The sequence below is a fragment of the Dasypus novemcinctus genome, chromosome 6 (genome assembly GCF_030445035.2).
Source record: "Dasypus novemcinctus isolate mDasNov1 chromosome 6, mDasNov1.1.hap2, whole genome shotgun sequence".
Taxonomy (NCBI): Eukaryota; Metazoa; Chordata; class Mammalia; order Cingulata; family Dasypodidae; genus Dasypus; species Dasypus novemcinctus.
Window position 1 is genome coordinate 83,179,545 of NC_080678.1, and position 25,810 is coordinate 83,205,354.

Consider the following 25,810-nt stretch of genomic DNA (forward strand, 5'->3'; position numbering starts at 1 on the left):
TTGTAGTGTACATGTAACTTTGTGTGCTATGAAACCAGTGGATAATATCACAATTCCCTTTCTGAGAAGTTTGTCTCTATTGACTTATCTAAGAAGGGTTACTTGAAAACAACGACAACAAAATAGTAAAGGAATCAAATTCAGATATCTCAGGTTTTCTCAGATTCCTTAAGCATGACATAGCAAACAACTGTGTTTTACTCTCAGCTCTAGAGCCGAAGTCAGAAAATGAATTTCAGTGTTTGACTACAAAAAAATGATCTGCTTTAAAAATAAATGGTATTGGGAAACGGACTTTGGCCCAATGGTTAGGGCGTCCGTCTACCACATGGGAGGTCCGCGGTTCAAACCCCGGGCCTCCTTGACCCGTGTGGAGCTGGCCATGCGCAGTGCTGATGCGCGCAAGGAGTGCCCTGCCACCCAGGGGTGTCCCCCGCGTGGGGGAGCCCCACGCGCGCAAGGAGTGCGCCCATGAGGAAAGCCGCCCAGCGCAAAAAGAAAGAGCAGCCTGCCCAGGAATGGCGCCGCCCACACTTCCCATGCCGCTGACGACAACAGAAGCGGACAAAGAAACAAGATGCAGCAAACAGACACCAAGAACAGACAACCAGGGGAGGGGGGGAAATTAAATAAAAATAAATAAATCTTTAAAAAAAAAAAACAAAAAAAACCCACCAAAAAACAAAAAATAAATGGTACTAATGTGTTGTCTTTGAAGTTAACCACATTAAATATTAGAACATTTTCTTGTTTTATAAGCATGATTGAGGAAGTCCTTAGGTTCCTCCTAAAATAGAGTTCCTCTGTAATGGTTCTTCCTAAACCGAGCTGAGACCTTAGTTATCATTTATAGTTTTGAGTTTTTTTGAAGATTTAAGAGGTTAAGCTGTAGAAGTGATACAGACTTAACATCGCTGGTATATCTGTTCTCACCTATCAAGATGAGCTGATTATATTGCATTTTCCCATGGGATAGCATGCTGATGCACACTATATAGTATGCTGACAATATTCTACTTTGTTTTACTTATCATCCAAATGTACAGAACTGGATTGTTTAGATTAGCGATATTACAACAAAACATGGTTACATTATTAAATTCAAGTACTAAACGTTTTGCATTAAAACTATTTTTTTTAGTTAAAAAACTTGAAAAGATGTCTTTTTGGGGGGGAAGCGTAGGTTCTTTTGTACATGGTAGGCTTGACTTCTTTGGGCGCACTCATCCTTGTTTTTGAACAACCTGAAAGTGTTCTGTAGAGAAAAATATAAACTTCTAGACTTACAGTGACAGAGCCTTAGAATTGGGAGGGAATTTACATTATCTTTGCCTAAGCTTCTACAAAAGTGAGGAATCCCTTTTTTAGTACTCCTCTTCCCCATTTGTGCAGCATTCCTCCCCTAGATTCAGTGCATATAAGGAAAGAGTATATTTTCTCTTCTAATAGAAAAAAAAACACATCAGAGACCTTTGACCTCAGTACTATGTTAAGCTTCAATAAACCCACATTCCTGAGAAGACTTACTAGTGTCCTGTTCATACCAAGTCCAGTTCAGAGGTCTCTAACTAACTCATTTCCTTGGTTGACCAAGATGTTCCATCTTTACACTCTAAATTAAACTAGTTAAAGCAAGTTCTCCCAGAGTTTGCCTTTGAAAAGCTACTTTGGTTTCTCCAAACACAGCGTGGGGAATGCTGGTGGGAAATGGGGGTGGGAGGAGGTGAGAGGAGATGGCTAAGAGTACACATCTCCCAGACAGAGTGAGAAATATTCCTCTCCCAGAGCTGGGATTTCCTGCAAGTCATGGAGCAGTTGTTTCATGTATAATAAAGGAATACGTTTTTTTTTTTTAGGAGGTAGCAGGGATTAAACCCAGGACCTCGTACATGGAAAGCAGATCTCACAGTAAGATGTAGCTTTTCAATAGTTGGCAATTTCATGTCATTTTTGAAAACTCTTTGACTATATTTAGACTCTTCAGATTGTTAGTACTTGACAAGGTACTTAAAAGTAGAAACTAATATTTATCATGTACAGTCGTGGGAATTGAACCCCAGAGAGGTTAATTGAGATTGGTAAGGTAACACAGCTGGTAGTATCTGAGGTGAGGTTTGATCCCAAGTTTTATAACTTCCCATTGTATTAGGTGCTAGAACAAAAAATCGATTTTCTTCGGGGCTTTTTTTTTCCTTTCCAAGATCAGGATAACATACTTAAGATGGTCTATCAAGCCCTTCCATTTATATTTTCTTACTGATCCTTACAAGAAGGCCACCAGGTAATCAGCAAACTTACTTCTGTTTTCAGCTAAGGAAATAGATCTAGAGACTCCGATTGATTCCCTAAGTTGTGAGCTTGCATTTCATATTCACCATTATACTAGGAAGATACAAACTGAGAAGTTGTCAAAGGTGAATTATTCTGTATGTGCTAGAGCAGCACACCTATTTAAAGAAATTTTGTGGCAGGTGTTTTGTAAACTTTTTGTAAATTTTTGTCTTTCAAGTTTTCTTGTTCACACATATGTAGTTATCTCCTAAGAATAAATATTCTCTTGTGGCATGTACTTAATGGTATGCTTTGCAAGTAGATTGACTTGGTGAACTTGAATTTTAAGCAAATTGTGATTTCTAATTAAATGTGTTTGAAAACCAATTTTGCTTATGTTTTAGAGTTAAAATGTTTCAGTTAAGAACACAATTTTTAAGCTTTAATTTACTTTGGAGACTGCACTTTTTCCTAATATTAACAATATAAATCTTATGTCTTTAGAATTATTATAAGATAACCATTGCTATCACTATTTACAGATGAAGAAACTGAGATTCAAAGAATTTAAGTAATGTGCCCAAGGTCACACAGTTAAGTGGCAGAAATAGGATTCTGATCTGAATCTGTCTTATTTTCATATTTTTTAGTAATTATATGTAATTTTCAGGATTGTATAAATAACAGGTTTCTTATTTAGGAGTGATTTATGTGATTAAAACTTTAGACAGGCCCTTTGCTTCAAATAGTATTCCTTTAGGGGAGCAGATGCAGCTCAGTGGTTGAGCACCTGCTTTCCATGTACTAGGTCCTGGGTTTAATCCCTGCTACCTCCTAAAAAAAAGTATTCCTTTATTATGCATGAAACAATTGCTAGTAATATTCTAAAAAGCTATTAATCTTTTAATGCTGTTAATGATTTAACATTTTATAAAAATGTTCTACTGGATCTGAGTGGCAGTTATGAGGAATCCTTTTCATTAGAAGTGACCCACAGTCAAAATTAGCCTTGAAGCTCATACAAATTTTAAAAAGCAACCTTTTTTGAGAAAATGTAATATTCACTTTGCAGAATAGCACAACACTTCATTAAACACAATTGATAATGTTTAAAAACCTCAATTTCATAGTACTGGGTATTATTTATATTGTACAGTTGAGGGATTTAAAGCCTAGAGAGTTGTGACATCAGTAAGGTAACAATGAAAGTGGGAAAAGGAAGTGTGGGGAGAGCGGAATATAGATCTGTGAACAGGGAGGGGGAGGAGGAAAACAAGAAGTGCTAGAAAAGGAAATGTCTCAATTCCCTTTAGCCATTTCTGATTTTTATATGACTTCCAACCTCAGGCATCTCGACTTTTCAGATTTTTACTCAGCTCATGAGTATGTGAGTTTATGAGAAACTTACATTACCTATGGTTGTTGGCATGGTGCAAGGAAAAGAGATTTGGATTAGGAGTCAGGACACCTGGATCCTATTAAGTAAGGTTTCTGCCTAGATTTCTGTGCACCCCTGTAAAGTGAGTAGCATCAGCTAAAATGTTTTTCAAATTTTAGATTTTGCAGTCAATTTGGTGGGCCACACAACTAGTATTTTATAAAAGAGAAATTGGATACAAAATGTCAGTGCTCCAAACCTAGTAAGAGTCAGGGTAGTTTAGTGAACATTGTTTCAGTTATGTGTGTGTGTATGTATATATATAGGATGCAGTGTAAAATGTATTTTTCATCCTGAGTTTGGTTTGTTATTCTAAAACTTGGTATCTTAAAATAACATTTTTATTAAATTTCATAATTTTGCTGTTCAGGAATTCAGGCAGGCCCTGGCTGGTTGACTCTTCTGCTCCATGTGGTGTTGACTGGGAGCACTGGAGCTATTTAGCTGACAGCACATCTGATCTGGAGGGTCCAGGTTGTCTTTACTCACATGCCTGGTGCCTGGAAAGCTTGACTCAGTTTGGCTTCTCTCCCTCTCCATGTGGTTTCTTCAGCCAGGGTAGTTAGACTTCTTTCACCATAGGTAGCTCAGAGCTCTGAGAGACCAAGAAGGAGATGTCAGTCCTCGTAAAGGCTAGCCCCAGATCTAGTATCTTATTGATCAAAGAAGTCACAGGCTAGTACAGATTCAAGGGGAGGGGAAGTAGACTCTTGTTCTTTGATGGAAGGAGGAGTATCCAAGAAATTTTGGCTATTTTTAATCTGCCACAGTTATAGTAAAATAGTGTTGAAAACATGACTAAATTATATCCAAGCTCTGAATTTTTGTTATTGCTGTTTGAAAGATTATTGCTTTTATTTTATTTTTTTCCAGGAGGTACCGCAGATTGAACCCGGAACCTCTTCCAGGCAAAACAGGCACTCAACCACTGACTTACACTTGCTCTGCAAGATGATTACTTTTTAATAGTTGTATTTCCCCACATGGAGAGATGTGTTTATTTTTATTTTATTTTTTTATGGAATACTGAAGGTTTTATGTTTTGAAGAAGTGACTTAATGTTTAGAAATTTCTGTGGAGTCTTAGATGCCTTTGCTAAGGAACACTACCTAAAAAGTCTAATTGGCATAAAAAAGAAGCAGCCTTCTTAAAATACCTGAAGATTGCATTTGGAACTAATTTTAAACCCTCTTTTCATACACACTCAATCTTAGGCTGCATTTTAGTTGAAAAACCTGAAAGAGAAATCTGCCACCCCATCCTACCCTTCAGTAAAGAAAGCAAAAACATTGAATAAAAGAAAAGTTTTTAGAGGTCAGTTCCATCGTTAGCAAACCACCAGGCAAAAATATTTCTTTTGGCATTTTTTTCATATAAAATTACATATTCAGTCTAAAACCACATTTATTTTTACACTCACATAGAAACATCTTCTGGGTGAAATCATAATGGGATATTATGAAATATGGATGTTTATAAAACTTCCAGACTTATGTCAGAATATTTTAGGTTTCTTTAGTGAAACCATACTGCACAGTAGTAATTATCTCCAGTTCAGGAGTCAGAGTACCAGTGTTTGGATTTCTGTACTGTAATGTGTGACTTTGGGCAAGTTATTTAAACTCTTTGAGCTTCAGTTTCTGTAAAACGGTAATAATAATATATATCTCCTGATAGGATTAATGTGAATTTCAAATGGGTTAGTGCTTGTAGAATATGTCTCATGGTATCTGGCACTTGTTTTTAGTGTATCAATAGGAAACAGTAGGCATTCTGGACTAAGAAAAAAACATCTTTTTCCTAAGTCTGTCTCCATCCCTTCAGTCTTCTCTCTCTCCAGCCTTCCCCTTTTAGCTCAGTAAAGAGCAGCACCACCCACCCAGTTTCTCAAGTGTAAAATCTGGAAGTTACTCTTAATTCCTTTCTTTTCCTTTGCCCCTTAACCAGTCTGCCAGCAAATCCTGTCTGTCTACCTCCAAAATGTGTCCTGGATCCATCTTCTCTCCATACCCACCACTATCTTTGTGATTCAAACCACTATTATTTGTCACTTAGATTACTGTGGTAGGCTTCTAATTTGGTCCTTCTGCTTTTGTGCTCCTTTTGTCCATTCTCCACCACTACAGGCCGGGTGATCTTTTAAAACAAAATTAGATCATGTCATTCTTCTGTTTAAAAAACCTAATTACAGTGGCTTCCTGTTCTGCTTATAACAGAACTGAAGCTTCTTAGCCTCATAAAACCTAAGCTGATCTGTTCCTTGCTCTGACCATATACCTGTCTTTGTCTCATCCTCCTCTTTCTTTCACACTGGCCTCCTCTTCTTATCTCAGGGCCTTTGCACTAGCCATTCTTTCTGGAATGCCCTTCCCCTCACCTGCCTCTTGCTTGTCATGCAGTTCTCTCCTGGTGGACGCCTTCTCTGGCTGAATCTACAGTAGACTTTCTCTGTGGGCACATCAGCTGGTTTTAATTCTCTGCGTGGCACTTATGTTCATTTTGATTATTCATCTGTGTCCCCTTACCAGATTGGAAGTTCTTTAAAGGCAGCACACATACTTGACCATTGCTGAATCTGTAGTATCAGGGCAGTAGAATAGATGCTCCATAAATATTTGTTGAGGTCATGAATGAATGATTCCTAAAAATTTGTTTGTGAAGAAGTAGAATATACCAGATCTATGGTGAAATGATAAAAATAAAAAAAATCTTTTATATATAAAATATATTTCATAACATAATCCTTTGGGTAGGGTTGTCTCTTATTCTGTGATATCTTTCCTACTTTTTTTTTGTGTTAAAATGTCCCTTTATGAAATGATAGTGTTATTCAGTTGTAGTTAAAAAATATGTTTTTACTTCACAGCATAAGTTATTGGGAAGCACTCACATCCTGTACTTTTAGACCAGAAGTTTCAGAGATTTGTAGTTCACTGAAGAATAAAGCAGCACCATTTGGGTGTGCCTGGGAGTGTATTTTGTTGAGAATTCTTACAAAATAAAGTTAAGTCAATCAAGTGTTATTGTAATCTTCAAATTCTTCAGGGATATAAATTATCAGGTTCTGTTTAAAGTATGTATTCTGTTTGCATATGTAATACTAAAGGGAAACACCATAAGAATCTACAGATAATTAAAAAGAACTAAAAAATAATCTTTTATTATGTTTTTTGGCAGAGTTTAATACGTATAGCAGTATACCTTTGAATAACCTTATCCATAATGAAAACTAATTTAAAATTGCATGACTTTTTTATTGCATCACAATTGACCAACTCAAAGAACAAAACAAAACAATTTGTGTTGAGACACAAGTAGGCAGTCCTTTCTTTCAGTGTCTAATAAGAACTGAAAAGGACCTAAGATGTCACTAATGACAAACTCTTGTGTTTCAGATAAGGAAACTGTCAAAGAGACGACTTATCAAAAGATATAAAGTTATCAGTAGGTTCAGGGTTAGAATTCCTAATCTCCTCACTTCATACTATGTTATACTATCGTAGGGAGTCAAGTCTTAAGACATTTCTCATTTTGGAGTGTGATATAGCTTGCTTTAAAAAAATGTTATTTAAATTGAGGGAAATTATTTTTAAGTAGCATGTAGGGAAGACATTATTGTCATGACAGCTGGCCTATGAAAGGCTATGCAAAGCTCTAAGAGTGGTATTTATACTTTTAACTTTTGTTAATTATAATTTGAAATTCTTAACCAAGAAAATCATGGACATTTTGTTTTTATTATTCCTGTCTTAAAGAATCTTTAAAAATGTACAGATGAGACATTTATATAAGCCCAGATTCTCTAAAAATAAAGGTGGTTTTGATAGTTGGGATTTAAAAAAGTACAAGTTTAGAAAAAGGGCAGGTGGAGTAGATGTGACTCAAGTGATTGAGTGCCTGTGTCCCACATAGGAGGTCCTAGGTTCGGTTTCTGGGGCCTCCTGAAAACAAACAAACAAAAATAAATGAAAAAACCAATTCAGGAGAGCTGATGTGGCTCAGTGGCTGAGCACCGGCTTCCCACTTATGAGGTCCCGGGTTCAATCTCCTGCCCTGGTACCTCAAAAAAAAAAAAAAAAAAATTAATACTTAAAATATACCGATCAGTATTAACAAGGAAGCAAAAACTCTCACATAATTTTACTTCCCAGAGACAACCAAGAATAACATTTTGGTGTGTTTCTTTTTAATCTTTGGGGCAAATATGGCATTTTTTTTTTTAAGACATTCAAAATCATACTGTATATTCCCTTAGTTTGTTTGCTTTTTTCAGTGAACATTATATCACAAGCATTTTCCTACATCCTTAAAAAGTCTTTAGTGTGTGGGTATAGCCCAGAGGTTGAGTACCTGCTTCTCATGTATGAGATCCTGGGTTCAATCTCCAATATCTCCTAAAAATTTAAAAAAAAATAAAAAATTTAAAAAAGAACGAGGCATCTTTCAAAGAAAAAAGTCTTTGGAAACATTTTCTAATAGCTTTATAACATTCTACTCTGTTTAATCATTATGCTATTTTTGGGTTATTTAGAATATAATAATTTTTTGCTATTATTAATGCTGAAATGAATAACTGAGTATACAAATTTTTGTTTCACTTTGGTATATTTTTCTTACTATAGTTGCCTAAAAGTGGAATTGCTGACACATATTGCCAAAAAGCTTTCTAGAAATGTACTAATTTATACTCCCACTAACTGTGTGAGAGTGTTTTATTACACCTTAAGAACACACTGATTGTATTTGAAGAAAACCTTGCTATTATTTGGGGGCATTTATTGAAAAAATTACTAGGTTGGTTCTATATTTTGTTATGCTGCCCCAGATTCACTTAGCTGTTTGGGGTAGCTATCTATTTGCTTTAATAGTGGCAGGCTAGCCTCATGATTAAAGTAGATAGAATACTTACTTTTCACTCTTACCTTAAGCAAACTATTCTGACCCATTTATCTTGCTTGAACTATTTAAGTTGTGAGAAGGCCAACTATTGATTGCTTTTCCCTAAAGTTGGAGAGTTGAAATAAATTGCTCAGAAAATTGATCAAGAGTTTAAGTAGTTACTCAGTAGCTAACTGTTTGTGTGTTTGTGTGTATTGAGAAAGTCTGGATGAAAGGAGAGGATAGGGAAAGATTAGGAAAAGAGCATGAAAGACTGAAGAAGGAAAGGTACAGTAAATAAAAAGAACTTATGTCTTTACCTGAAAACACAAAAAATAGAAACCTTGTGCTTTACCTTTAAGATACCTTCCAGATTGACTCTGAAAGGAGCCCTGTTTACTCAGATATTTTTTGTGTCTGTAACTGCTGAAATGAGTGATACCTAGATCCATTTTAAGAGAAGCTTTCGGTAAGTGGTACTGATTGATATGAGTAAGAAACATTTAAAGTTTTGATTGTTAGATGCAAAGTGCCGCCATCAAAAATAAGTTTTCTTTATTGTTGAATGTGGTGTGGCTTCAATTTGATTAACTATTTTTATATTGCAGCCCCATATCCTTCCTTAATTACATAGAGTTGGGTATATTTGTTAAAAAAATAACTATAATTTCTAGCGTAGTTGTTTTGGTACCAAACTTAGTGTTGCTTTTTAAAAAATTTTACCTTATTGTTAAAAATCAAAAGTAGAAATTGTGGAAGAATGTTAAGTATGAGCAGAAACTCATTTTATTTTTCACAAAGCCAAGTTCATGTTAGCTTTGTTTCCTGCTTTTCAGAGATGTAATTTTAACTAGCCTGATAATAATATAATAAATATGCGATGTACCACTCTTTTAGACACTTTACTACACATAATTACATTTTAATTTTCAAAATGCCCTGAAAAACAAGTAATATGTGAGTGAAAAAAACAGATAGGTTAAGAACTAGCCCAAGGTCACACAGCTCATAGGAAGTCAAGCAGGGTTTTCAAATCCTTGCTTTCTCAGCCTGGTTCAGAAACCAGAAGATTGGCAAGATTTGGGAGTATAAAGAAATGTAAGATCTTAGCCGCCAATGAGCTCTATTGAATCATGTCTGCATTTTAACAACCCTCAAGTGATTTGTATGCATATTAAAAGTCTGAGAAAAAGCATATGCTGCTTCCCATATTAAAAGTTACAGTGAGTTTTTGAAATCATTTTTTAAGGATCATTCCTTGTTTGATTTCAATCCATGTGGATTATCTATTAACATTTTCACAATAGGAGGAGGGAACTGTTGCAATTTGTCAGTGTCTCAGCTGCTTCAAATTGCTATCCAGCTGCTGCTTTGATTCAGATCCTGTTTTAATCTAGAGGAATGACTAATTCTGCCTCTGGACATTTAATCAAAGTCTTAACACACCAGGTATATCTCAGTGTTTTAGCAGCCTTTACCTATGGGCCAGACACAGATTTGTTGTCCATGGTTTCATTCTGGGTAGGCATTTCCTAAATAAAAGAGAATAATGCTAAAAATAGCATTTTTAAGGAAACAAAATCTTTTGGAGTATTTGATGGTTTAGATGTTTAGCAAGGAAACACAGAGCTGTGTACACTAGCTTCCCTACTAATTTCATTTTGTGGATGTAATTCTGTCACAGGGGCATTGATCACAGCAGGAAGAAAAACAAGGCCACCTGATTAGACTTTAGAACAGCATTGTCATTTAGAAGTATATATGCCAGACCTATATAATTTTAAGTTTTCTAGTAGCCACAATAAAAAAGTAAAATTTAATTTTAGTAATATATTTTACTTAATTCAACATATCAAAATATCATTTCAACATGTAATTAATATAAAAATTATTGCTGAAGTATTTTTATATATATATATTTAATACAAAATCTTGAAAAATCCAGGGTATATTTCACATAGCATCTCAGTTTGGATACTAAATTTTCAATGGTGAAAGTGAAATATAGTCCAGTCAAAAAATGCAGTTGTTTTTAATGGAAAAATATCATATAGTGCTTCAGTTTTAAAAAACTAATAAAAAAAAATTCAATTCTTCATCACATTACTGCATTTCAAGTGCTCAGCAGTTTCATGTTGTTAGTGGCTCCCATGTTGGATAGCATAACTTTAGGAGGAACTTCTGAAATCAGAATAAAATGTAGGAAGCGGACTTGGCCCAGTGGTTAGGGCATCCGTCTACCACATGGGAGGTCCACGGTTCAAACCCCGGGCCTCCTTGACCCGTGTGGAGCTGGCCCATGCACAGTGCTGATGCGTGCAAGGACTGCCCTACCATGCAGGGGGTGTCCCCCCGCGTAGGGGAGCCCCACGCACAAGGAGGGCTGCCCAGTGCGAAAGGAAGTACAGCCTGCCCAGGAATGGCGCTGCACACACAGAGAGCTAACGCAGCAAGATGACGCAACAAAAAGAAACACAGATTCCCGGTGCCGCTAATTAAGGATAGAAGCAGTCACAGAAGAACAAACAGCAGATGGACAGAGAGAGGAGAAAAGGGGGGGGGGGGGGGGGATAAATAAAAAATTCTTTAAAAACAAAGAGTGAAATATAAAGTATTTTAATATTTTTTTAATATTAAGGGCCTAGAAAAATGAGAATGCTCATATTTCTCATCAGCAGATATTATAAAGTTATACATAATATTGTCTCCTGATGTTGGGCTGTGTTTCTGATGTAACTGAATTCAGACCATTGAAATTGATCATTATCCTATAACAGCAGTAAATGCCAGAGTTATAGTCTGTTAATATAATAAATTTTATCCTACAGAGAATAAAAAGAAAGAAATGCTGTTTAGGTCATAAAGCATTCACTGAGTACTTTTTTCCTTCCCACTCTTTCCCCAGTCGAAAATAATTTGCCTGTCTTGTATTACTGGTTCGCAGTTTACTTCTTAACCACACTAAATTGTATTTAGGGCTGGGCGTTATAGTTCTTTCAAAATTTCCCCCCCTTTGCTGTTAGATGCTTGCCCTATATCGCTGCCTATCATTCAGGAAAATGTGATAATCTCGTAATTATGTGCAGCAAACAGGTTAGTTTTAGTTGGGTTAATTTTGACCCCGAGGTATGTAGGCTTCCAGTTTTCAAACTTATATGTGTACCTGGAATCACCTGGAAACTTGCTAAAAATACCGGTGCCTGGGCCTCACTCTTCCAGATTCTGATTCACTAGGTTTAAAGTGAAGCCCGCACACTTGCATGTTCAAAGAGCCATTCTAGTTCTGATGTCCAAGAACGTTTGGGGATCCTCGGTCTAAAGCAATCGTCTCTTAAAGGCTGCGGTTCCTAATTCGGCATCTCGAGCTGCTGTTGCCACACATTCGATTTTCCCCCAGCCTGAGGTTTCCCAGGTGATTGCTTTCTAATGTAGATGGGTTTTGCAGGCCGTTTAGCACCATCGCGACAGTTCCTAGGTTTCCTGGCCAGTGTTCTTTTCCCAGGTGTTCTGGCGACCTGAGCTGGCCGAGGTGAGACCGTAGCCATGTGACTGCTGAACCAGTTGCCAGTCGAAGCAGCCATTTTTGAGGCGGGCATCCCACCTCCTGCCCTGCAAGCCGCGAGCTGGGAACGCTGTTACCAGGACTCAAGATGGCCCCCGCGCCCGCTAGCCCCGCGGCTAGCCCGCGCGCCCGCCGGCCGGCACGAGACTGGCGGGCGGCGGGCGGTGGCCCGCGGCCCGGGGGCCGGTCTCGGGCTGTCGGCCCGGGGCGGAGCGCCCGCCTCCCTCCGGCGGCGGCCAATCAGGGGCGCCTGGCCGGCTCGGCCCGGGCCGCCGCGCGCGGGGTGTGAGGACGCGCTCCCAGTCGCGGAGTGCCTGAGCAGAGGAGCAGTTGCCGCGGTACCTGCTGTGCGGGTGCGGAGCATCGGCGCGGGCGCCGCTGCGCGGGGCAGGAGGGTGAAGCCATGACGTCCGTCAGGTAAAGAGAGAGGGCGACCTCCTAAACTGCTGCCTTGCGGGGCGGCTGCCTTGCGGGGCGTCCGTCGCCCGCCCGAGAACTGTCGCCACTTCTCCTGGGTGGTCTGGAGCCTCGCCAGTGCCCCCGGTTCCCCTCACGTCGGTGGTTCTCCCCGCACTTCTCATTTGGTCATTTTTGCTGTCCTCAGAAGTTTTTGGGGCGGTGGCAAATGGCAGAGCCCTGTAAGTAGCCACTCCGCGGAGGTGACTGTCGTCCAGATTCCAGGGGTTGAATCTTGCTTGTGTGTGTAGAGGGTTTCTTCTGAAAAAGTGTAGCTGCCCTTGTCCTCCGCGGTGGTCGAGGGCCCGAGAGAGTGTGGCATGCACCCAGCGTGTGTGTGTCCATGCCTTCACGTCAGGCCGCCTGACAGAACTTCATGGTGGCAATGGCCAGAACTGCAAAGTGACGCAGGTAGGTTGCCTCCAAGTTGTGAAATTGTGTGTCCTTAAAAATGTTTGCTTATGATGGGAATTAGTACTTTGGTGCCATCTGTTTACTTACTTTTATCAGAGGAGCTCAAGTGAAGAGAGTTTTGTGAAATGCGATGAATGCAATAAAACAGGAACTTGCCCCCAGTGGCTCTTCCAGACTTTTGAAGATTCCCTTTTGTTAATGATACAGGATAATGGGCCTGTGCACTTTCTGCATTGCCTCAACTATTTACAAAAAGAGAGATGAAAACTGCCTTACTTACCTAGTGTTTTTACCTGCCCCTTTTAAAGTTGGCCTCTGCCTTTTTCTCCAGAGTAAGACACCCCAGCACAGATGTGAAAACAGTAAGTTAAATTCTTTTTTAAAATTTTATTTCTCTCCCCCTCCTTCCCCCCCCCCCCCCCCCCCCCCCCCCCCCCGCCCCAGTTGTCTGCTCTCTGTGTCCATTTGCTGTGTGTTCTTCTGTGACCACTTCTATCCTTATCAGCAGCACCGGGAATCTGTGTTTCTTTTTGTTGTGTCTTGTTGTGTCAGCTCTCCGTGTGTGCAGCGCCATTCCTGGGCAGGCTGTACTTCCTTTCGTGCTGGGCGGCTCTCCTTACGGGACGCATTCCTTGCGCGTGGGGCTCCCCTACACGGGGACACCCCTGCGTGGCATAGCACTCCCTGTGTGCATGAGCACTGCGCTTGGCCCCCTCTACACGGGAGGCCCGGGGTTTGAACTGCGGACCGCCCATGTGGTGGGTGGATGCCCTAACCACTGGGCCAAGTCCGCTTTCCCAGTAAGTTAAATTTTGATCTATGAGCTTCCAGGGGCCTAAGTCCCCAGTAATTTAACAGCTTTTTAATGGTAATTTTGACTATACAACATTTAAGAGGTAAGTTTCAAACCTAAACTTCAGGTAAGATAAAGTAAAATGCAAGTCACCTGAATTTGGATGTAGGTGCCTTAGATTGCATCATTCTGTACTAACGTAGAATGTAACTATCTCATTCAGAAAGAAATTCAGGTGTTGAAACATGGAGACTCACAGGGAAAGATTTCACAGTCACTTCTATTGGGGCATATACATCTAGCTTTTAAAACTAACAATATTTTAAGATGCAGTAGGATTATGTTGCTAAATCAAGAGTTAATCCCCACTCCCCTTTCCTATTCTCATTCCCATCACAGCAGTCTCCTATTTAAGGCAGCTGCTAATTAGGCCTCTGGTCAAATAATTTCTATGTTAAGAATCAGCTTTTATGTGGACTCAAGGACAATTGACTACCATTCTGCTGGCTGCTACTGCATGGAGAAGCACCCAAGTCTGAAGCTTCTACTGTTTAGTAAGTGACAGCAGTATGTCTTTTAATATAGGTGTTGAATGGGTGTTGTTTTCAAAAGGCTGATTTAAGTTTGCTACCATCCTTATTTGACTTATTGTGAAAGAACAGATAACTGCTAATAAAGTTAGTCTGTTTCTTCAGACTTCAGTCTGCATTTTACATAGTCTTGAGTAGAAAAAAGATTGCTAGTTATTATCTAATACAACTACCACATTTTATACCTGAAGAAACTGGGACCAAGAAGAGTTGAGGGCCTTGTGCAAAATAGATTAGTAGCAGTTAGGAAACTAATCCAGATCACCACAGTTCTGTCATGCTGCCTTTATGGGTATAACACACTAAATTTCCTGAAGAAGCTGCTTCTATAGACAAAAATGTATAGTTAAGTATTGTGAGAGACAGCTATAGTACCTCTTGCTTTCTTTTAGTCTTGCAACGTGCTTGATATCTTAGGCTTAGGAGAAAACAAGGAGACTATTGAGGCAAGAAGATAAGGCATCTTTTTATGGTGACTCTTTTAGTAAGTTGATAATGCTACAAATACCAGCCATTTCCCAGTGAGGATTGCATTTAATACAGTTGTATCATACCTTTAGTTTTGTAAGAGGGGAATAATTCAGATGCAGGTTTCACAGTTGTAATGTTAGGCATGTTCTTGGTTTTCTGTCAATAAAATAGGTTTTATTGGTTGTCTTTTACTGATGAGAGAGATCAAGGTCACAAATTTTCAAAATCTGACTTCCTGTTCAGTGTTCTTGTTTTTGCCCCATACTTAATATAATTGTTCCTAAATATAGTAATATTTTGCTCTGCAGTGACTATGTAAGAGTGTAGGATTGGAAATCAATGAGGACTAATAGGAAGTCAACATACCTGGGTTCTAACTGAAGATCTTTTTCTGAGTTACTGATCTTTCTTTTCTCTTCGTTCTGCTCTGGACATTGGTTTAATGAAATAACTCAGTGATGGTGATGTTAGTATGTATTCCACAGTGCTTTTAAATTTTAAAACATTTTTATAAATGCTATATGTTCTTATTAAAAAGCATTTTGAGTCCTCAAGAGAATAATATCATCTGAAAAGAAATGCCTAAATCATAAATTTTAAAATAGGAAACAAACTTACCTAATTCCCTCATTTTACAGTTAAGAAACTGAAGCCCAGAGATACTGTAACTTGTTCAAGTTCAGATAAATAATTTCATATCTTGAACTAGATCTCCAGACTCCTGGTCCAATGTAGCATTCAACTATTAGTTATTCTAATGATTGAAAACAAAAGCATTTCTTAAAAAACTTAACATCTTTGAATGAATATGGCTGGAGATACTGTCTTTGATTTTCATAATTTGTATTCTACTCTGCTACATCATTACTGAGCCTAAAAGTTAGGTTTTTAAACCCCAGTTATCCTCCAAGAACAGCTTTTATCGTTTTCTTTGTTATGTATTCAAGATTCCAGCTTGTCTGTCTTTAGGAAATTATGGCACATATTTGAGAAATTGAAGCTTTTTGTCATTTTTAATTGGTAGTCCAGTAGGAAAGTCAAAGCCTGTATTAAATCTAGGACACGTGTGAGAATACACAATATCAAACTGAGAGGGTCTTAGCGAAAATTTTTTTGCCTTTTCTTTCTCTCTGTTGTACCTGGAAGCCCAGAATGAAGTAATATGTCTTTATTAGACAGTAGTAGAGCCCATGATAACACTTGGATCTTCTGACTCCTACTATATGCACTTTCCACTGAGCAATGTTCTTTCAAAATCTCTTCTGAATATTGCCTTGTTTTCCTAACATCAGTGTCTAGTCTGGTTTTGGGCAATGGTTACAGCTTGGGTTTGGGCCAGCAAAGACTGGGAAAATGGGTGGAAAGAGAGGCAGAGTGTTTGCTGTAAAGCAGAGTAGCCCTATTTCAACTCTGTACTCTGGCCTGCCCAGACAGACCAGGTTTGGTCTAAGACTATTCTGGGATTCTGGAAATGACTGTCCCCTACGCTGTATTCTGGAACTACTTCTGTGGTTCAGGCCTACGTTGGAAAATTTATATAGTCTGTGGGTGGGGTCTTGGGATATTTTTCTTCTAACACTCAGGATATTTTGAGGTGCAGCCACTAGGATCTGCCAAACCACTAAAAATGGGGAACATTCATATGGAGTCGAAATCTGGCTAAGATTAAAACTACCTTTGTTGAATTGGTTTCTTTACAGCCTTGAAACAAAATTTTCAAACATTTCTTTCATAAGAACTGTAAATTTCAGATAATGGCACTAACTTTTTAGGATATAGAGCTTTTTGCTGGGGCAAATGAGCTTTTTAAGTGAAATTGTTTCAGTTATGAAATATTTTGAAGAACTAAATCAGTTTTTCTCTCAGAACCATGCAGTGTTGTCTGCTGTTAATTCTCATATTTATAAATAGGTCATCTTTGTTTGAAAAAGCATACAACATTTTCTGACTCCAAATCTTTCTAGCTACAATATTGCTACATTAAGCAGAACTGTCAAAGATAAAACAGGAACTAAAATGTCTAGACTGAATATTAACACTTTCCTGCAACATTAGTTAACTATCATGTCTCTTTACCTCTTCTTACCTCCTTGGTTTTGAATTAATAAAAAAAAAAACCAAAACTGTAATAAAGCATAACTATGGACTTTTATCTCTTAAATAACAAAACTTACTTGTAAATAGGATGACCATATGTCCCAGTTTGCCAAGGACATTCCTAGATCATGCTTGTTATCCTGGCAAAATTATTAATAGCGCCTCCTTTATTCTCAAAAGTGTCCTGTTTGGATTACAGATTATCTGGTCACCTGCTTATTCACTATAATAATACTTATTCACTACAATAATTTTTAAATACTATTTTTAAACAAATTTTATTGATAGGTATTAAGAAAACATAGTCTTCCAAAGTGTAAAATCAATGGTATTTGGTTTAACCACATAGCCGTGCATTCATCACTTCAATCACTGTTACAGCATTTTCATTATTTCACTAATAAAAATAATAAAAAATAGACGAAAATTCTTCACCTCTCAATCTCTCTGTGCTTCCCCTGCTGTACATAGCTGCTATTTCTGGCTGTTCTTGCACAAATATTTATTTATTTTAAGCAGTTTTATTGAGATATATTCACATACCACCAAAAAATTTTAGAACAATTTCATTACTACAAAAAGAAGTCCATACCCCTTAGCAGTCACCTCTCAATCCCTCTGTCCTTCCCCCAACCCTATATAACCACTCATCTAATTATGTTGACATTATGTTGAGTGAAGCAAGTCTGACACAAAAGGACAAATACTGTATGACTGTGCTACTACATTTTACACAAGGCAAGCGAATTTGGCTCAATAGAATATAGCATCCACCTACCACATGGGAAGTCCAAGGTTCAAATCCAGGACCTCCTGACCCCGTGTGGTAAAGCTGACCCATGCGCAGTGCAGATGCGTGCAAGGAATGCTATGCCATACAGGGGTGTCCCCCATGTAGGGGAGCCCCACGTGCAAGGACTGCGCCTCGTAAGGAGAGCCGCCCCGCACGAAAGAAAGTGCAGCTTGCCCATGAATGGGGCTGCACACACGGAGAGCTGATGCGGCAAGATGACGCAACAAAAAGAGACAGATTCCTGGTGCCGCTGATAAGAATACAGGCAGACACAGAGGAACATACAGCGAATGGACACAGAGTAGACAACGGTGGGGTTGGGGAGGGGAGAGAAATTGAAAAAACAAAATAAAAAACATAATATATTTAGCTTTTAGCATAATATGGGTCACCAGAAAATAGAATAAGGTTAGAGAGTAGAAAGCTGAGTGTTAACTTGTGCAGAATTGGTAAAAAAGGATGTGTATTACTATTTGGAAATGACTGTAATAATTTTATCTAGTAGGTTTTGGTTGGTGAAATGTTATTTAAAATAGGATCATAAGATAGGTTACTATTATCCTGTTCTTGCTAGATTTGGATTTTCACAGTTTATCACACTTTTCGGAACATATGTTTCCTTTTCTATAAAACAGATCATAACAATACCTATCCTACAGGGTTATTGTGAGAATTATTAGGAGGTAATGTATTTAATAATGTTTTATAAGCTGTAAATTGCTGTATAAGCATTAGTCATTATGTCAGATATGTGCTCCTGAAAATTCAATTTAAAATGAGTGATTTTAGCTACTTAGGGATTTTGCTATTTAATGGTGCAAAGACAGCCTTTTAAAAGTGTTTTGTTTTAAAGGGGATCAGGGAAATAATTTATGGTAGTTGGAAACGCATGTGGGATTGAGGTATTTTTGTGTGTGTGGGGGGGGCAGGAATTCCAACATATTTGTATGTTAAAAGGAATGATCCAGTAGAGAGGGAGAAATAGATGATGCTTGACTGAGAAATGGGGTCAGTATCCTTGAGTATGCAAGAAGGAATAGGATCTAGTATACAAATGTAGGGATTGGCCTAGATATCTTCAGGGACACAAACATTACCTACTCTGTTCACTCTTAAAAATTTTTTTTTAATGATATTATGCAATACAATTTACTTAAAATGTAATGTACATTACAATATACTTTGCATAATAAAGCACACAGATCTTAAAAGCTCAGTGAATTTTGACAAATATATATGATTGTGTAACCAATACCTATGTCAAGATACAGAAAGCCTTCAGACATCTCCCCACAAAGTTCCCTCCAGTACCCCCCTTTTTTTTCTTTTTAAAAAAATTTTTATTTTTAAAGAAGCTTTAGATTCCATATATGTTACATCAAAAACATACTAGATTGCCATATACCCTACTCTTTCCCACTCCCACACTCTCCCCATTAACAACATCTTTCATTAGTGTGGTACATTTTTACAATTGATGAACACATATTGAAGCATTGCTTCTGACCACGGTTTTTAGTTTACATTATAGTTTACACTTTTCCACTGCACAATTTTATAGGTTTGACAAAATGTATAAAGATCCATATCTGGCATTGCAGTGTCATGCAGGACAATTCCAATGCTCCAAAAATGTTCCATGTTCCATCAGTTCTTCCATTAGTAGAATAAGTCTAGTTTACTCCATAGTTGCATTTCCCCCTTAGGTTTGTTCATTCTTCAATCTTAAGGATTTGGGGATGGCGTTGCCCACTCTTTCTGATTGAGAGGGGCCTTAGATCCCTTGGGGCAGATGGATGGAACTCTCTTGCTTACAGTTGTAGATACTCTGTTTTTTTGGAATGGGCATTGTCCATCATCATCTTTTTTAAGATTTGGCCCTCCTCCCTTCCGCCTCACCCCCCTGTTTGTTTATGCTTGCTGTCTGCTGTGTGTCTGTTTGTCCTCTTTTTAGGAGGCACTGGGAACTGAAACCAGGACCTCCCATGTGGGAGTGCCAATCACTTGAACCACATCTGCTCCCTGCTTGTTGTGTCTGTTGCCATGTCCCCTCTCTGTCTTGCTCATCTTCTTTAGGAGGCACTGGAAAACAAACCCAGGGCCTCCCATGTGGTAGGTGGGCGCCCAGCTGCTTTAGCCACATCCTCTTCCCAGTCATCATCCTTTTGTTTGTTGTCCTGGGCAAGTCCAATGAACTGGAAAGTAGTGTTGCAACTCCTCTGAGATTCAGGGCTCAACCAGCATATGAACAGACCGAAGATTTAAGTCTCTGGGACATATATTTAATGAGAATAGTGATAAATATAGGTTCAAATAAAAGGGGCATAAGAATCATGTGTAGGCAAATTATAAATGAGTCTAACTCTGTTACATTGGGCAGCATATATTCCAAGGTAAGACCCACTGACAGGGTGCTGAATTCCTGAGATTTTCTGACCTGCCTATAGTGTCTAGATGCCTCTAGAGCCTTCAGGAACCCCCGTTTGAGTTGTTAAGTTTTTTTTTTTAAAGAGGTACAGTGATTGAACCTGTGACCTTGTAAATGGGAAGCAGTTGCTCAACCACTTAGCTACAACTGCTCCTTGTTCCTCCAGTCCCCTTTTAATCAGGCCCTCCCAGCCCACCCAGGCTCTTTCTGATTAGTGTTTTGCCTATTCTAGAACTTAATGCAAATAGAATCATACAGTTCTTTTTTTTTTTTTTTTTAAAGATTTATTTATTTATTTATTTATTTATTTATTTATTTAATTCCCCCATCATCCCCCTGTTGTCTGTTCTCTGTGTCTATTTGCTGCGTCTTGTTTCTTTGTCCGCTTCTGTTGTCGTCAGCGGCACGGGAAGTGTGGGCGGCGCCATTCCTGGGCAGGCTGCACCCTCTTTTCACGGTGGGCGGCTCTCCTCACGGGCGCACTCCTTGCGCGTGGGGCTCCCTCACGCGGGGGACACCCTTGCGTGGCACGGCACTCCTTGCGCGCATCAGCACTGCGCATGGCCAGCTCCACACGGGTCAAGGAGGCCCGGGGTTTGAACCGCGGACCTCCCATATGGTAGACGGACGCCCTAACCACTGGGCCAAAGTCCGTTTCCCTACAGTTCTTTTTTGTATCTTGTTACTTCAGCTCAGCATAATAATTTTGAGCCTCATCCATTTTGATGTGTATATCAGTAGTTTCTTTTTTATTGCTGAGTAATATTCCATTGTATGGATATAGCAATGGTTCTCTTGTACTTTGGGATTGGCTACAGTGAATAAAGCTGCTGTGACATTCTTAACGTTAGTCTTTGTGCGAACTTGGATAAAAACTTAGAAGTGGAATTGCTGTGTCCTAGGGTAATATATGCTGAAGAGAAGCTATCAAACTGTTTTATGATCTGAAAAATTTATACATTTTACATTCTTATCTGCAGTGTTAGGAGGGTGCCAGTGGTTTCACATTCTTGACAGTGTTTGGCACTATTAGTCCTTTTGAGTTTAGCCATAATGATGGATGAGGGGTATTTCTTTGTGGCTTTAATTTGCATTTCTTTGATGGCTAATGATGTGCTTGTTGGTCATTTATCAAGGCTGACCCAGTCATGACCACTCCATTTCCTTTTTTTTTATCCCCCCCCCCCCCCCCGTGGCTTGCTTGCTGTCTGCTCTCAGTGTCCATTTGCTGTGCGTCCTTCTGTGTGTCTGTATTTTTTATTTACCATCCCCCCCCGCCCCTTGCGGCTTACTTGTTGTCTGCTCTCTCTGTCCGTTTGCTGCGTGCTTTTCTGTATTTTCACTTGTCTCCCTTTTTGTTGCCTCACCTTGATGAGTTGGCTCTCTGCGATGCTTGTGGGCTGGTGGCTCTCCATGGTATGAGGGCAAGCCTGCCTTCCCAAGGAGGCCCTGGGACGTGAACCCAGGGCCTCCCGTATGGTTGACGGGAGCCCAACTGATTGAGCCACAGCCAGTTCCCTCCATTTCTCTTTTATTTATTTGTATATATTATTATTATTTTTAACCAATCCATTTCTTGCTGCTATTTTGGCTTCAGTTAAGGCATTGATTGTAATGGAGTTTTTTCTTTCTCCCATAATGGGGGAAGTGTTGGGGATTGAATCATGTCCCACACAAGGCATGTTCAGATCTCAACCCTTGGTTCTGTGGGTGTGAACCCATTTGTAAATATGACCTTCGAGTTGTTTACAAACTGAGTGGGGGTAGGCTTTAATCCTAATGGCAGAGGTCCCTATAAGCAAAGGAACTTGGACACAGAAGGAGAAACCATGGGGAACAGCCAGAAGCCAGAAGTTAGTGGAACCAGAAGAGAAAGGAGAAGATTCAGCTATGTACGTTATCATGTGACAGAAAGGCCATGGACCAGAGGTTGCTGGGAGACAGCTTCAGAATATCACAGTCTTCAAGGAGAAATCATTGCCTTGCTGATGCCTCGGATTTGGACTTTGAGTTTCAGAACTGCGAGCCAATAAATTCCCATTGTTTATGCCTTTGTATGGTAATTGTTTTGGCAGTTAGGAAACAAACTGTTTTGGTACTGGAAAGTGGAAAGTGAGGTGCCGCTATTGGTGGAAGGCTGTGGGTTCTGGGCTTCTAGATTCTTGGCTTATATTGCATAAAAGAATTTAAGGACACCTCATAGGGAAGGCAAGGGAATAAAGAGTTTATTAAGAAACAGGAAAAGAGTACACAGTCCTAGACATGGATGCGGACATGCTACAGGATGAGTTGCACGTATGGGGCCCCAGGTGAGGCCTTTTTAAAGCCTTTTCTCCTCCCCCTTTATATTGTTGGGCAGGGGCCCCAGCTTTTTGCTATTCTGATTGGTTGCCTCGCCTATTAGTTCTCAGGGGCCAATGGTGAGGCTTTTTGTTTGAAGGTATTGGGGGCTTCCCCTTGACCCTGGAAAGAGTTTCAAACGGGATCTCATGGCCAGGGTCTCTAGGGATCTTTCCAGCAGCCTTCCCCTTAGAGGGTTTGCGGGTGGGGCCTTCACCTTGTGAAGGTGTGGTCTGTCCACCATGTTGTCTGATGGGCAGGTTTTCTACTGGGTCTTCAGCTGTGACCCAGATCTTCCCTTTCCCTGTACTAGCTTGCCTCACTGCTGTGACAAATACCTAAAGATGTGGAAATGGTGTTGGAGTTGGATAATGGGTTAGAGGGTGGAATAATTGTGAGATGCTTGTAGAAGAAGCCTAGATTTCTTTGAAGAGACTGTTAATAGGAATGTGGATGTTAAATAGACTTCTGATCAGGTCTTAGAAGGAAATTAAGAATGTGTTATTAAAAGCTGGGGAAAAAAAAAAAAGCTGGGGAAAAGGCCAGTTCCTTTTTATGAAGTGGCAGAGAACTTGGTGAAATTGTGTTCTGATGTTGGATGGAAAGCAGAACTTGAAAGCAGTGAACTTGGTGTTTAGTTGAGGAGATTTCCAAGCTAAGTGTGTAAGGTGTAGCCCGGTTTCTCCTTGTAGCTAATAGTGAGATGAGGGTAGAACTGGAAACCAATGAATAATTTGGAAAATACTTGGCCTGCCCATAAATCTTGCTCTGAGACTACGGCTAGTAGTAGCTCTATTAGGGACCTTCCTGAGACCCAGAGAACAAGTCTTCATGAGAGGGTTTAACCAAACAATCCTTGCTAAAGAGCGAGGCTGATCATCAATTCAGTGAAGTTAGGACTGGAAATGCAGTTATCCAGGAAGAATCTATGGAAAGTTTACTTGTCTGTTTTGGACCCACTTTCACTTGCATGCAAAACTGATAAGATTTTGGCGCAATTTATATGAGCAGAACCACTGCCATCCTTGACTGAAAGGGTCAGAAAAGGCACAAATTGAAGGAAGAATGACTTTAAGGATAGAACTACAGAAGCAAAAGTCTGGACTGAAAGGTTCTCAGGCCAAGAGAGCAGGCCCGCCCATGTGTGTGGAAAGGGTAGGTCTGTGGTTGGAGCGGGGAGACTACCTGCTCTGGAGCTTGGAGGGGATAGGTCTTGTGTCCTGTTTTTTTCAGGGAGAGTCAATACTTGGAGATAGGGCCTCTATTCTGGTGTTTGGGGAGAGCTTGGCCACCATTCAGATGCTTGGAGAATAGAGGGCCTTTACCTCAATGTTAGAGAGAGAGAGCATGGTCACTGGGTAAATGCTTGGAAGGGGTGGGACTACTGCTCCAAAAGACCCTGAGGACAGGGAAGTGGACTTGGCCCAGTGGTTTGGGCGTCCACCTACCACATGGGAGGTCCATGGTTCAAACCCCGGGCCTCCTTGACCCATGTGGAGCTGGCCCATGCCCAGTGCTAATGTGTGCAAGGAGTACTCTGCCACACGGGTGTCCCCCACATGGGGAAGCCCCACGTGCAGGGAGTGCACCCCGTAAGGAGAGTCGCCCAGTGTGAAATAAAGTGCAGCCTGCCCAAGAATGGTGCTGCACACAAGGGAGAGCTGACACAAGATGACGCAACAAAAAAGAAAACACAGATTCCCAGTGCCGCTGATAAGGACAGAAGCGGTCACAGAAGAGCATGCGGCGCAGCGAATGGACAGAGAGCAGACAACTGGGGGCGGGGGGAGGCGGAGAGAAAAATAAATAAAAAATAAATCTTTAAAAAAAAAAACCCACAAAAGGCCCTGAGAACAAAACATTGATCCATAGATAATTCTCAGAACTTAAGATCTCAGACCTTGAGATACAGTGGTTTGCCCTGCTAGGTTTAAGACTTGTTTGGGACCTGTGACCCTTGTTTTCCTTCTAATTTCTACTTTCGGGAGTGTTATGTTTATCCTATGCCTGCCTCATCATTGTATATTTGAAGCAGATAACTTGTTTTCTAGGTTTAACAGGTCCACAGCTGGAGAGGAATTTTGACCCAGGACAGACAACATCCAGAACTGATTTTTGACAAGACTGTACTTAGCATTGTTATAAAACGACAGGGAGCAGGAGGAAGAAGTGTGATATGGGGCATTTTCAGGACTTGAAGTCGTCCTGAATGATACTGCAGGACCTTGTATATCCTGCCATAACCTACCAGATGAATTGGGGGAAGGTGTGAACTACAACGTAAACTATGGTCCATGTGGTGTGGCAGTGCTCCAGGGTGTATTCACCAAATGCAATGAATGTGCCTTACTGATGAAAGGGGATGTTGATGTGAAGGAGTGGAGGTGTGGGGGTATGGGAGGTGGAGGGTGCGGGGGAGCGGGGTATATGGGAACCTCTTTTTTTTAAAAAAAAGATGTATTTATTTCTCTCCCTTTCCCCCAGTTGTTGTCTGCTCTCTGTGTCCACTTACATTCTTGTCATGCGGCACCGGGAAACTAGCTTTTTTTAATTGTGTTATCTTGCTGTGTCAGTCCTCCATGTGTGCTCCTGGGTGGGCTGCACTTTTTTTGCGTGGGGCGGCTCTCCTTGCAGGGTGCACTCCGTGTGCGTGGGGCACTCCCATGTGGGGGACACCCCTTCATGGCATGTACTCCTTGCACGTGGCAGCACTGCACATGGGCCAGCTCACCACACAGGTTAGGAGGCCCTGGGTTTGAACCCTGGACCTCCTATATGGTCAGTGGATGCTCTTATCAGTTGAGCCACAACCACTTCCCTCTTGTGTTTTTTAACATAATGTTTTGTGTGATCAATTTATCATTTTTAAAAAACAATAATAAAAAAGAAAAGAAAAAATCCCACGATCAGGTTTCTTTTGTTATATTTATTCCTTGCAATTCAAGTAATCATCCTTTGTAAGTGGCTTTGGGCTACTCAGAAATGTTGTCTAACCTGTAATAAGCAAATAAAAATTAAACTAAGCTAGTGATTAGGTTCATTTTATTTTTGTTAATTTGTGTCCATTTTGCACATCAACTTTCAGAATTATTTCTAATTTGTGCTTTTTTGTCTTTTTTTTAAAAATTTTAGTGAAAATATTCTTTTTGGAATGGGAAATCCTCTTCTGGACATCTCTGCTGTAGTGGATAAGGATTTCCTTGACAAGTAAGTATTAGATTCTTCACATGTACTATGTGGAACTTATACCTGAAGAAAAACTCAAGAAAGTTTTATAAT

The 25,810-nt window shown here is 39.8% G+C and overlaps 1 protein-coding gene across 8 annotated transcripts in view; it reads left to right on the forward strand.

The window, feature by feature from the left end:
* Positions 1 to 25,810, forward strand: part of ADK (adenosine kinase) — a 573,433-nt gene that overhangs the window by 12,282 nt on the left and 535,341 nt on the right. The window contains exons 1-4 of one of the 8 annotated variants that reach the window (XM_058299089.2): positions 12,435 to 12,566; positions 13,351 to 13,381; positions 14,212 to 14,366; positions 25,664 to 25,738. The exons of 1 other annotated variant lie outside the window; for it this stretch is intronic. In XM_058299089.2, coding sequence (XP_058155072.1) covers positions 25,683 to 25,738 — 56 coding nt within the window. In that variant the 5' untranslated portion in view covers positions 12,435 to 12,566; positions 13,351 to 13,381; positions 14,212 to 14,366; positions 25,664 to 25,682. Of the gene's footprint in view, positions 1 to 8,713; positions 8,876 to 12,368; positions 13,017 to 13,350; positions 13,382 to 14,211; positions 14,367 to 25,663; positions 25,739 to 25,810 lie in introns of those variants that run through there. 6 more of the 8 variants (XM_071215871.1, XM_071215872.1, XM_004455089.4 and 3 more) reach the window with 6 other exon arrangements.